This window comes from Meleagris gallopavo, chromosome 6 (genome assembly GCF_000146605.3).
Source record: "Meleagris gallopavo isolate NT-WF06-2002-E0010 breed Aviagen turkey brand Nicholas breeding stock chromosome 6, Turkey_5.1, whole genome shotgun sequence".
NCBI classification, from domain to species: domain Eukaryota; kingdom Metazoa; phylum Chordata; class Aves; order Galliformes; family Phasianidae; genus Meleagris; species Meleagris gallopavo.
This window is the reverse complement of record NC_015016.2, coordinates 12,927,799-12,940,458: the sequence shown is the minus strand read 5'-3', so window position 1 is coordinate 12,940,458 and position 12,660 is coordinate 12,927,799. Positions and strand designations below refer to the sequence as shown.

The following is a 12,660-nucleotide window of genomic DNA, read 5'->3' as shown; positions in this document are numbered from 1 at the left end:
TTTTAGTTCTCTGCAAAGGCTGGTTTGGTGGGACTGTGTTAATATTGTTACTTGGAGAAATAAAAAATATTCATGGACACAAGGAGAACTTCACACTTGAATCTTTAGAAGTGCAGGTATTAGAAGGTTTTGATGCAGCAGCCATCCCCAAATGCCTTGGTGAATTTTTAGAGGAATTCAGTGCAAGACTGGAAGTAAAAGCAGGGTAGTTCAGCAAACACTTTAAACTAGCTTTGCAAAGTAAGTCTTGCTCTCACATCCTCCTTCCATTTATTATCTGCTCTATATTGCCCTCCCATTTGTACTCTATAAGAAAGTTTGTACAACCATGTGATGAAACAGAGCTGATCCATCTGAAAACTTTTATCCTTCCAGATTAGTGGTTTTGCAGCAGGACCTGGATTTGGATAGTTATTATGAACAACTGTCAACACACATCAACACAATGGATGTGGTAATATAGAAATAAGAGTGAGCACCTGGGAGCAAAGCTGTTGCTTTCAGCTGCAATGTCTGCTTGTGTTTGTTTAAAGAATTTGCTGAACAACTTCAAGTTTCTTCCAGTCACACCAATAACATTTTTAATACTTCAAAATTGTTTTAAAACAAGATTAAGTGCATTTTTGCTGTCACAAACTGAATGACGTCCAACTTCAAACATTAGTTGTTGGAAAATCAATAAATTGTTAAGCCTTTAGAGTGAGATTGTAAGATAAGTTCTATTTTGTATTTTTTCTATTGATTTTTTTCCCCTTCTATGTTAGGATAGGGATGTTCTCCAGTACTCTCCAAAGGCAATTGTGGCTAAATTATGTGGTTTTGGCCTTGACTGTGCGTAGATCTAACTCCAAATACATAATATTCTTATTTTCTTTTCCACTACCTTGTGGAACAAGGAAACAGCACAAGTGCATTATTATTGTTTACCTTTAACTGTATCCTTTTTATTATTGACAGTTATCAGATATATTATCCTGGACAATTTGAGACACTTTCATCTGTTTGGTTTTTTTTTCTTTTCTTCCATGAATAAAAGTTATGCGTGGATTTTTGTTTGTTTGTTTGTTTTTATATGGATACCCTCTTCCCTTATAACTGATAATCTAGTGCTGAACAGCCAGCACTGGCATCATAACAATAATTGCATTATTATTTACAACTTTTTTTTTCCTTCCTCAGCATTGCTATAAAATGTTCAGAACTCCTGTACATTTACGGCTGTCTAGATCCCCGTGTAAGAGCTCTGGTGTTCAGTTTACGATGCTGGGCCCGTGTTCATGGACTTACAAACAGTGTGCCTGGTACCTGGATTACAAACTTCTCTTTAACCATGATGATCATGTTTTTTCTGCAAAAGAGATCGCCGCCTATCATTCCAACACTAGACCAACTTAAAGAGCTGGCAGGTAAGAGCAACTGTTTGTGAAAGAGCTTGAGACATTTCTCACAATTACCTTAACTTTGTAAGGTTAGGGATAAACCCAAGGCATTCCTCTGTGCTCTCAACTAGCAATATGCATTGTCTGTGCCTGATGTTTGAGGGAACGTATAAGTTTCATATGTACTTTTTGTAAAAGTAATTTATCCTAAAATGCAAACTTCATCTGTTTTCAGTACAATGCTTAATTCTGCTCAGAGGGCCTTGAACAACTTAAATCATTTATTTTCACAGTGCTCCCACGCTGTTTCTTTTTGTTATTGTATTTTACAGCAGACTCATAAGATTTCAAATGTCTCTGCAGGTTCTAAGGATTTTGTGCAGATTGATATATGTGCCAGGGGAAGTTTAGGTTGGATATCAGGAAAACTTCCTTACAGAAAGGGTTGTTAAGCACTGGAATAGGCTCCCCAGGGAGGTGGTTGAGTCACCATCCCTGGATGTGTTTAAAAACCGTTTGGATGTGGTGCTCAGGGACATGATTTAGCAGAGGGTTGTTAGGGTAGTATGGTTAGGCTGTGGTTGGACTTGGTGATCTTGAAGGTCTTTTCCAACCTGAGTGATTCTGTGATTCTATGATTCTATGTATTGTTTTAAAGGCATCAAATGTACCTGTATTTTCTTCTCACACTATTTGTATTGTCCTTGAGGCTATCCAGGGCAATTGCAAATAATTTTTTTACCTTAATAAGCAAGTTGTTCTGACTGTTTCAATATCTCAATTTCAGAGTGTGTTATCTTTAGCTAATTGAACAAAGCATGGAGAATGACTTCCCAAATTCTTGATTCCCCACTTTTTTCCACAGCTTATTGAGATGCTTCCTTGAAAGCCTTGAGAAGATGATCTGTTGCTTTAATATCATTTGGAATGTTTCCATTAGCAGTTACCAACAGACTCTCAAAATAAATCAAGCACTTGTATACGCAGAATAATGAAAGAGCTATTTATGAAATTTTTACAAGATATTCCTATTAGCTTTTCTGAAAAAGAGGATGGACGCTTGAGTGTAATTGTTGATGCTTTGTGTAGTTACTATCCTCAGAAAATTTTACTGGTTTAGTGTATTATAAAGCTCTGTATGCAGACATACCATGTTTGTTGCTTTAACTTCAGAGATACATAGATGTCATACAACTTATTCCTGTAGGTTTTTGAAAATACCATTTCCTCATGCTTCTTTTCCTTACTTTGTCCAAAGATTTGTTTTTCCTTTTAAATCTTTAACCATTTTATTTGAATCTTGACCTTGAAGTTTGTTATGAATTTGTAATTTGCATTACTTAATACGATACATTCATTGAATTCAATCATGTCTTATATCTGAATTTTATTATGTACAATGACATTTTATTTTTTATCTCTTCAAAATATGCTTGCAATTTTTGTTTCAGATGAAAAAGACAAAGATGTAATCGGAGGGTATGATTGCTCATTTGTGAGCGACTTAAGCAAGATAAAGCCTACAAAAAATACAGAAACGCTTGGTAGGTAAATCTTCATTACCTTTGCTTTTTCTGAGCATGCTGAAAATAAACATTTCCTTAATGCTAGTTCGCTTTCTCTCCCTTAGATGAGTTGCTGTGTGACTTCTTTCAATACTTCGGAAACTTTGACTTCAGAAAGAATTCCATAAATCTTCGAAAGGTAAATTAATTTTAATCTCTCATCATTATCAATTAAACTTCTATTGTCTACAGTTTGAGAAGCTGCCTATGTTAAACAACTGCTTTCATTTTTAAGTATCTATACAAAGTGCATGCAGATTGGTTGTTTCCAGAAACTGAGTTCTCTGCTTGAAGGAAGAGCTTTCTTCTCAAACCCTGATTGCTTATGGTAGCGTTCTTAACAGTGCTGTGTCAGTACTGTATGTGTTGGAAAGCAGAAACTATAATGCTAAGTCTTTATGATTCTTTTGTGACCACCCTATATAAAAAGTGACTGTTTTAAAAAGCAGGAACTTTTAAAATGTCACAATATTTGTCATAGCAAAAGTCAGTGACAAACACAGCGCGCTTAAAAACTTTGCATTTCAAGTTGCGAGTACAAATCCAAAGTGTCCACATTAAAATTTAAACTGAGTTTTGAAACTTGCTTTTTACACTTCTGTTTCTTACTGCAGTTACCATCAACCTTCAGTTAGCATAGTTACAGCTCAGTGAGCATGACAGATAACATGATTGTATGCTTACCAAGAGGTCTGCACTGTAATCTTGTTTTCTTTATATAATTAAGTCATGCTCTGAGGGGATTTCTGTGTGTGTATGTATATGCAAGTGTAATGGACACGTATATGTAAATACAGTAACTACTAGTACCTGTTTCTGCTGGGCTTCTTGCAGAGTAAGGGGTTTTATTGCTGTGCTGCTGTGTGGTCACTCTTGGATGTGTTTCATTTCCTACTTGAACGTTACCAGTTTCTGACATAAAAGTTGTTTTGTTTGTTTTTCTGATATAGATCGACCCAACTAATTAAGCTGGGTAACTATTGTTTGCCACTACGCCTTAAAAGACAAGTTAAAAATAAAAAAAATAAAAATTAAAAAAACAAAACAAAACAACAAAAAAAAAAAACAAAAAACACAAAAACAAACCTCCTTGTGCAGATCCTGAACTGGACAAGGGAAATGTCTGCGTTGTGGATGTTCTTTTGTTTAACTAGCTGTCTTAGCCCTGGAGCAAGGGTATGCAGCATGCATGTGAACACTTCTGGGCTAGCATTAGCTGCTAGGTTCATGGGCATGCAGTGGAAGGCTTATAGAGCCTTGTGTTGTAATGCATAGCAAGTCACCTGAGGAGTGCTGATAAGCAATATGATGGAAGTGTGTAGAACTAGCAAACTGCATAGTTGACAGTAACTTGTATTTTACTATACTAACTGCACAAAAGTGGGCCATGGTCTAAATAGCTCTGTACTTAAATGACAAACTGAACTAAGGAGAATTTCAGCCGGGGCAGTAATCTTGCATTATTATACCAGCTCTTAGTGAGCACTGTGAGAGAAATGATTTGAACAGGTGAAGCTCATGAAGTCGTTTATCAGACGAGGCTGTGCACGTTAATTTGATACTCATGCTGCACGTGCACAAAGATAGGAGTAGATTGCAGCAAGTGAAATTTGTGGAAAAGCAAATGGGAGAATGGCTAAAATGACAGGGTGAATTGTTGTAGTACATTCTTTGCCTTGAAGGAAATCTAAGTTCAGTGTGGCGAGGAAAGTAACCACAAAGAAGATTTAGAGAACAGGAGTCATACACTCAGATTGACAGGAAAATTAACTTGATTAATAATGCCTACTTTTTTCCCCCAAAAGTGGTCTTCTGGGTCAGAAAACTCCTAATGTAATCACTCGAGTGATGTTACTTGCTCAGCATATAATGCATCTGTGCAACTTAGTTTTTTTCTTTACACTATCTGCAGGGAAAGGAAGTAAATAAACCTGAGTCGTCTCCTCTTTATATCTGGAATCCTTTTGAACAAGACCTTAATATCAGCAAGAATGTTAATCAGCCACAGCTGGAGAAATTTGTAGCTGTGGCCAGAGAAAGCGCCTGGATTTTACAGAAGGAAGATAAAACTCAGCAAATGATCAATAAGGAGCCCTGGGGACTGGCAGCTGTACTGATACCATTTGGAAAAAGCAATCCAAACACGTTGAAGAGTAGGACAAAGGGAATAGGAAGTGAAACAATCAAAAGCCTCTTGGACTCTTTAAAGTTAAGTGATGCAAACAATGTACAGAAAGCAGTGGGAAAGTGACTTTCAGCACAGAAACACAGTAGCTGCTGTTCTGTTTTAGGAATTGAATGTGACACAGTTTGAAGAATATTGCTTTTAATATTTCTTTTGTGGTGAAATGGAGAGTTGGTGACCTCTGGTTGTCATTGTGATGTTTTTTGTACAGGTCTACTTTCTGTACGTCATCTTCTCCTTTACTCTTCACTTTTCCATCTGTTTTGTGAATGAAGAGCATTAAAATGCAAATTTTACAGATACATTTTGGAAGCAGACTTTGATTGGACACTTCAAAAAAGAAAAAAATGAATGAAAAGAGGAGCAAGGGAAAAAGCCACTGGGAATTGTTTCAGTTAATTCTTTTTGGTTAAGTAAAAGCTCAAGAAGTAACCACTTTTCAATGAAAGCACATCTTAAAAGAAGATGAATTTTGAACCATTGCTTCCACTGCAGTCACATGCAGGAAGCCAGTAAAACTAAAGTGCATGTGTCTGTTTTTGGAATTGTTTTCAATTCATGGGGCTAGAGCTAAGACAAAAATAAAGAGGATGGAATTAGATAACAGGGTTTACAGTTTCGTAGGTTATTGCTCTCCAAGGATAGAGCACCTGTTTTGTGTTGGAAAAGTGGGTGTGCTCGTGTTTACCACCTGTTCTCAAACTTCTTCAACCAAATCTTTATTTTATTTTACACATAGTGCTTGTTCCGACTCATACTTATCTGCTTATGTTTTCTCATTTTGCCTTCAACTTCAATTTAAACTCGTATTTCAGTTTCCAGCAGAAGACTTTTTGGTGCTCTTCTGACTTTATCAACTCTCCTGAAAGTTGCTGCCTACTGGACAGCACCAAAACCTTCCTCTCACTATCACTGCTTCTCTCTTTGTCCTTTTTGGGATTTCACAGGAAATCCTATAACATACTTGAGCCCACAGTCCTGTCTTACTTTTCAGATATTCAATGGAGTGCTGACTGTCCATGTCTCAGATCAGCTAGGCCAGCAAGAGTCAACTGTCTTGAAGCATTGAGTTCTCTGTGCTTTATACCACAAGAGAGTGTTTTTGGAGGAGTATAGAGAGGGCTGGAAGGAATGAAGACAGAAAGAGAAATGGAAAGAGGGCAGACAAATTACAGATTTTCAGGTAGATTTGTGATGCCACTGATGCATTACAACTAAATGGCAAGCATGATGAGAACAATTACACAGATTGTTATTTCGACTCCTTTAAGTACTGTGCAAGAATTACTGTAAATCAGAGATTGTCATACAGATGTAATATTCATGTTTATGCTAACTTTAATTTTCAGTATTTTTAGATTCTTTAATGCTGTACTGGTATATGCTTTGTTGTGGGCTTTCTTTTTGTTTGTCGCAACTGGTATTATCATTTGAGAAGTGTCTCTTTTCCCTGAGATATATTTATTAGCGATCATATAGGAAATAATGTGTAATTCCAGAGTATTTGTAAAAACACTGCTGGGTAAGGAGTTCAGCAGTTAACAGTCTAAACAGACTTTGAGGGACAGATCAATGCTATATTAATTTATTTGATTTTTAAAATAATATTCATATGTGTCCATTTCACACTGCTAGATGTTTCATCAAAGAATGACTTACAGATTTATTATCCTAGTCACAGGAATTAATTCTTCTATTAACTTTCCTGAGCCTTGAAATTCAAACTTAGCTTTCTACTTAAATCTCTGTGCTAGTGTATGAACTATGACCTTTTTTGGAAGTTGGATGAAGTTTACTGTAACTTATTATTGGTGCTAATACAAATCTTTTCATAGCAAGCTTGTCATGGATGTGGTAAGCAGTCTGTTGCTAACTTAAACTTCATAGAACCAAGATGTTTTCTTCTGTTTCCTAAGCAGTAGACTTGAAAGCTTTTTGAAGCATTTGAAGATTAGGTGACACTTGAGTACTTGTGGGTTGTCTCTTTCCCTGTTAAATAGAGCAGGTAACAGGGATCCCCACATAGAGATGATGTGATAGAGAGTCTCTGGCAAGGATTAAGGGGAAGGATAGCAAACAGATTTTGTTGTTGGTTTCTGCTATCAGTCATCCATCCATGGTGACAGAGATGAGGTATTCCACAAGCAATTAAGAGAAATCTCTGGATCAGTAACTCTCATCCTTTTGGGAGACTTAAACTTCCCAGATATAAACTGGAATATTTTAGTACCGCGACAGGCAAGCCTGTGAAATTCCTAAAGCACACTGAAGATAACTTCTTGTCACAAGTGCTTAGCCAGCTGGGAGAGGTGCCCTTCTAGAACTGTCTTTTGAGCATAAGGAAAGTCTTGTGGGAGGTGTGATGGTAGGTGGCTGTCTTAGCCACAGCGATCATTAAATAGCTGAGTTCAGAAGAGGTCAGCAGAGTTACCACCCTGGATCTTAAGAGAGCAAACTTTAAGCTGCTCAGAGAGTTAGTTAGCAGCATCCCCTGGCAATCTGCTTTAGAGAGTTCAGGAGCTCTATAAGAGCTGCTCACTTCTTAAGAACCACCTTTTAAAAACATGGGAGCAAGCAATCCCATTGTGTCAAGCAAATAGAAGAGAATATCAGCTTTACTGAACAGGGAACTCCTTTTGGAACATGGGCAGAAAAATAACCTACGATCTCTGGAAGCAAGGTCAGGGAGATGAAAAGAGCTACAGTTCACAGTTGTAGGGAGAAAATAAGAAAAGCCAAAGCTCAGCTCGAGTTGACACTGGCCATTGTGTCAGCAAAAAATGATTTTTTTAAGTATGTCAACAGCGAGAGGAGATGTAAGGAAAACGTTGGACTGATATTTGGTGAAGATGGTTACCTAACAAATTGGAATGAGGAAAAAGCAGAGGCATCTAATGCAAAAAGCCCTGGCTTTTAATATTAATGATAGTTCTTGGGTTGCTGGTCCTGTGAGTTGGAGGGACATGACTCATGACTAAGGGAGCATGATCTGTGGTGTCATAAGTGTAAGAGAATAGTTGCATCAGCACAGTGTTCATAGTCTGTAGCACCTGACAGGGTTCACTCCAGAGCAAAGGACCTCTCAAGAATTTACTGAAGGTCTTACGTATATGAGGAGTAGGGGTATCAACAGCAAACTTACTGAGACAGAAGCATACAGCCCATCTGTGATGATAGTGTATACCTTCTTGCATTATATTCACACTGGCTTGATGTCACATAGAAAGACTATAACAATTTTGACACTTAGACATAAGATGCTTGCAGTCAAACACCAATAAACTTTGAATTTTGTTTATGCAGTTGAATGACTCTGAAACACGACTTTGGGTCAGAATGGTTTATTTGTAAATGTACATAGGCATTCAAGCTGCTTAGAACTCCTTAAAAGGCAGGGCATAACGTGGTTGCTGTGTATGCAGAGCCTTTCAGCATCACGTTTCTGTTTAGACTGTCTGTCGCTTCTGGGAATAGTTCTGAACAATTGTCCTGGCTACAGTCCAACTTCTGAATAGAAAAGCTAGAAGTCCAAAGCTTTGCTGCAGCAATGAAAGTGCACAGGTGCTTGTTTCAGGTACCTGCAGGCTCAGGGCGCTGGGGGCCAGCTGCTGAGCAAAGCCTGCAGGAACAGTTCTCATTGGCAATGTGAATCAGCCTGTCAGCTTCCTTGGAAGAAGCTGAGGTCAGGGCAGCCGGTCAGCTTCTGGCAGACACAGCTTGCAGTCGAGGGAAGAGCCGTGAAACCACCTGTGAGAAGAGGACCATGACTTGAGGGGGTATATGTAGGAAATCAAGAGGATGATGTGATTATATTTTCCTGAGGGCAGCAGCCTCCTTGCACTGATAATGTTTAGAAGCCATCAATATGGTTCTGTCAGTAAAAACAAGGGTTGGATGTTTGTCAAATAAAGAGAGTGGAGATGGTCTGTACTTGAAAGTTCATAGGCTCTAAACGATGTCTCAGCAAGAGTGAGGCAGTAAGTTTTAGTTCTCAAACTTGTTGCTGATACGTGTGTCCTCTCCAGCAATGTAGAGTAAGGAACATGAGTAAATTAAGCACATTTTTGACCCTCTGCCCCCTCCCCTCACTGGGAGTACTTCTTAGTGCAGTCTTACATTCCCTGACTCTTAATTGGTGAGAGAAATTGGAAACATTTCAAAGTTCCTTGCCCTGAGAAAATGCTCTCTGGGACATTAACTTCAAGTTCACACTTGTTGCCAGGTTTGCTTTTTTTGTTGTTGGTGGGTTTTTGTTTGTTTGTTTGTTTTTCTCCTTTTCCATACATTTTGTTGCTCACAAGAGTTTCAGGAGTGGGTTCTACTGCAATTGCTACTATTCCACTATTCTGGGGCTTCACGGGACTCCAAAGCTGTGATCTTCAGCCATTGGCTGTGTGAGGACCTGTGCATAATGCTCTTGGCTGAGACACAGTCACAGTGTTGGGTCTTCTTAGGTGGTGCTCTTTGTCTGTCTCAGTTGTGGTTCTGTCCTTTGGACTTCAGATCCCAGGATAAATCAGGTTGGAAGGGACCTTTGGACCTATTCAGCCTCCTGCTCTGATTGGATTAGTTGTGAACTCCAACCAAGTTGCTCAGGCCCATATCTAGTCAGGTCTTAAATTTCTGTGGATGAGGACTATACAACCTTCCCAGACAACCTGTTCCAGTGCTGGACTTCCCTTAGCACCCTGCTCAGCAGGACTATAATGCATTGTAACCATCCTGTCACTCCTACCATCTTCTTTTCTCATCCTGAGCCATGCTCTCAGGCAGCCTGTTGTCCAACCCAAGTGCCCAGGCTGCACCTTTGTAAAAAGGGCACCCCTCTTCATCCCCAGGTCTTCCCCCTTTCCTCCTGAGAAGCATGTCCATCCATCACCATCATTTTGCTGTTCCAACATTGCTGTACCAACAGCATGAATTCCTCTCACTTGTTCCCCAGGGCTGCACACATTTGCATCCATACATTTGAGGCAGCTTTCATCTCTTTGATATTCTTGAAATCTCTCTTGTTCCCATCAGCCTGCATCCTTACTTTCAATCACTGCCTCACTGAACTGATAGTTACAGTAGCCCTCTCTTTACTGCTCACAGCTGAAAGCTGTTCTCACCAGCTTGGCCAAGTTACAACCACTCATATGAGCCCGATCAGGACATTCAAATACAGCCTAAACATTAATTTCTAAAAGAATCTGGAGGAAAACCAGAGGCTGTAAATACAAGGTTGCCATGACAGAAAAATGGCATATTGCACACTTCTGAGCTAGCTTCGACTGTATTGTGGCATCTGCAGGGTTGCACAGCACCATATGGAGACACTGGTTCAGGTATGTGCCTTTGGAGCAGGAAAGACAGACAAAGAATATTTCAACAATTTTGCCAACAAACTAATTACAAACTAATGCTGAGTTCAGCTGAAGCAAGTTCAGGATTTCTAGCCTGAGCTACTTTTGGGATCTGATGAATCAACAATCGGGAAGTTTTTAAAGTGAAATCAGCCTGTTCACTGGAAAACTCTGTTCCAAAGACTCTATCTTGCTTATCACTGAATTACCTCCAAGGTTCTCTTCTAGTACAAAAGTCTTCCAGACACCATGGATAATTCGAGGCTGCTTGAGGAAAACAAGGATTAAGATTCACACAAGGCTAACCTGGGCCTGGAGGTAAACTCGCATGCTCCTGAAGTTGCCTTCTTTTCCACTCCGACATGAACTGGGGACTAGATGATCTCCAGAGGTCCTTTCCAACCCCTACAATTCTGCTGTTCTGTGTGATTCTGTGAATAGATGGTGCCTAGTTCTCTAAACCTAACGGGCAGCTTGTTTGATGCCACTATGAAATCCTCAATTACAAGTGGATTTTTAACCACTTCAACTCTGAAATCATTCAGTATGAGTGTGGGAGTACAGTTCTCTGCCAAGTTTGTTCTGCAGGAGAAGATCGCAGCAGGTGCATGAATGCCTTTCTCCTCACTAATTCCTTGTGGAATCTCTCCGGTACTATCATGATCATGAATACTTCCCTTCCCTCCTACTTCTTTTTTTCCTATCCATTCTCTTTTGTTCCAGTGCTCCATCACCCTTAAAGTTCTTCTGATGTTTGTATGCAGCTTCCTATGTTCAAGTTCTAGGCCATTACTCCTTGTCCTATTGCTGTATACTACCGAGGAGAACCTGGCCTCATCCATTTGCCTCCCACCTCCCTTTAGTTATTTATAAACATTTATCATATCCCCTCTCAGTCTTCTTTTACCTAAGCTGAACAGATGTGGGTTACTCAGCCTTTCCTCATATGAGAGATGCTCTAAGCCATTTATCATCTTTGTGGCCCTATGCTGGACTCCTCCTAGGAGATCCCTGTCTTTTTGAACTGGGGAAGCCAGAACTGGACACAGTAGTCCAAATGTGGCCTCGCTAGGACAGAGTAGGGGGGAGGATCAACTCCCTCGACCTGCTGGCCATGCTCTTTTTAATGCATCCCATGATCCCACAAAGGCAAACTGCTGGCTCATGTCCAACCTGTTGTCCACAAGAACATCCAGATTCTTCTCCACAATGCTCCTCTCCAGCATGTCATCCCATTTCAGTGTGTATAATCTGATTTGATCAATGAACAATAGTTTTTCATTTGGCCCATAATGTTTTGGGGACCAGCAGTGAATAAAGCTATGTTCAAGGAAAGTGAGGTAGTAGCTAAAGGATTGCACTCCCATTACCCTGCAACTTTCTACAGCTTGATCTCCTGCGTGGATTGACTTTTCATACTGCCTTTTTCATGCCTACAGTGCCTTTTTACAGTGCCTACAGAGAGATCAATTAACCAGGCTTGGTGGGCCTCACCAATTCTTACACATATTTTCAAGAATTTTGTTCATCTAAGACATTTGTATAACACTATCCATAGTATTAGAAAACAGAAATTTGGTGCAAACTCTTTGAGGCACTCAACCCTTTGAAAAAGATTTCTGTTTTCTACTGTTATTATGGGGAACGTTATGTTCAATTTCTCTTACAGAAAGCCTTCAGAGATGGGTTTTTGTTCCCATGCTGAGCTCTCTTGTGCATACAAATTTGTAGTAAATGTAAACAGTGCAGCCCTATATTGGAATCTTGCATGGATCAACTCCCAGAATATGTCTTGTAGGTATTATCATCACAGCCCGATGGGGGAAGTCAACGCACAACAAATTACAAAGGCATCAGCTCCCACTCGTATTGCTCGCTCTGTAGGGTGGAACAATTCCTGTAATTCTGTATCTCTTTTTCTTATGTTGGACAGAAGCAAAACTGCAGGAACTGCTGTTCCTGCAGAGAGGACTTTACACTGGATTGTTAGATGGAAAAGCACTATTATTTAAATACTTTCCATATATTTACATCGAAACTTTGATTTTCTGAAGTCTTTTTCTAGGAGCTATTGCTGGAGATTTTTAGGGTAAGAGGAAGAACTGGAAGAATTCATATAGGTCTCGTAGATAAATGGTAATTACTATCCTATTCATCAAAAATAATCACATAGTGGAAAGAAATAC

General features: G+C 39.3%; 1 protein-coding gene across 1 annotated transcript; it reads left to right on the top strand.

Annotated features, from left to right (window-relative positions):
- The first annotated feature begins 1,155 nt into the window (after positions 1 to 1,155).
- LOC104911363 (poly(A) RNA polymerase, mitochondrial-like) lies at positions 1,156 to 8,431 on the top strand. Its single transcript, XM_010712462.3, has 4 exons — positions 1,156 to 1,406; positions 2,831 to 2,923; positions 3,010 to 3,083; positions 4,857 to 8,431. Exons 1-4 carry the CDS (start codon positions 1,331 to 1,333, stop codon positions 5,193 to 5,195), a joined length of 582 nt encoding a protein of 193 aa, XP_010710764.1. The 5' UTR covers positions 1,156 to 1,330; the 3' UTR covers positions 5,196 to 8,431.
- Positions 8,432 to 12,660: the final 4,229 nt, after the last annotated feature.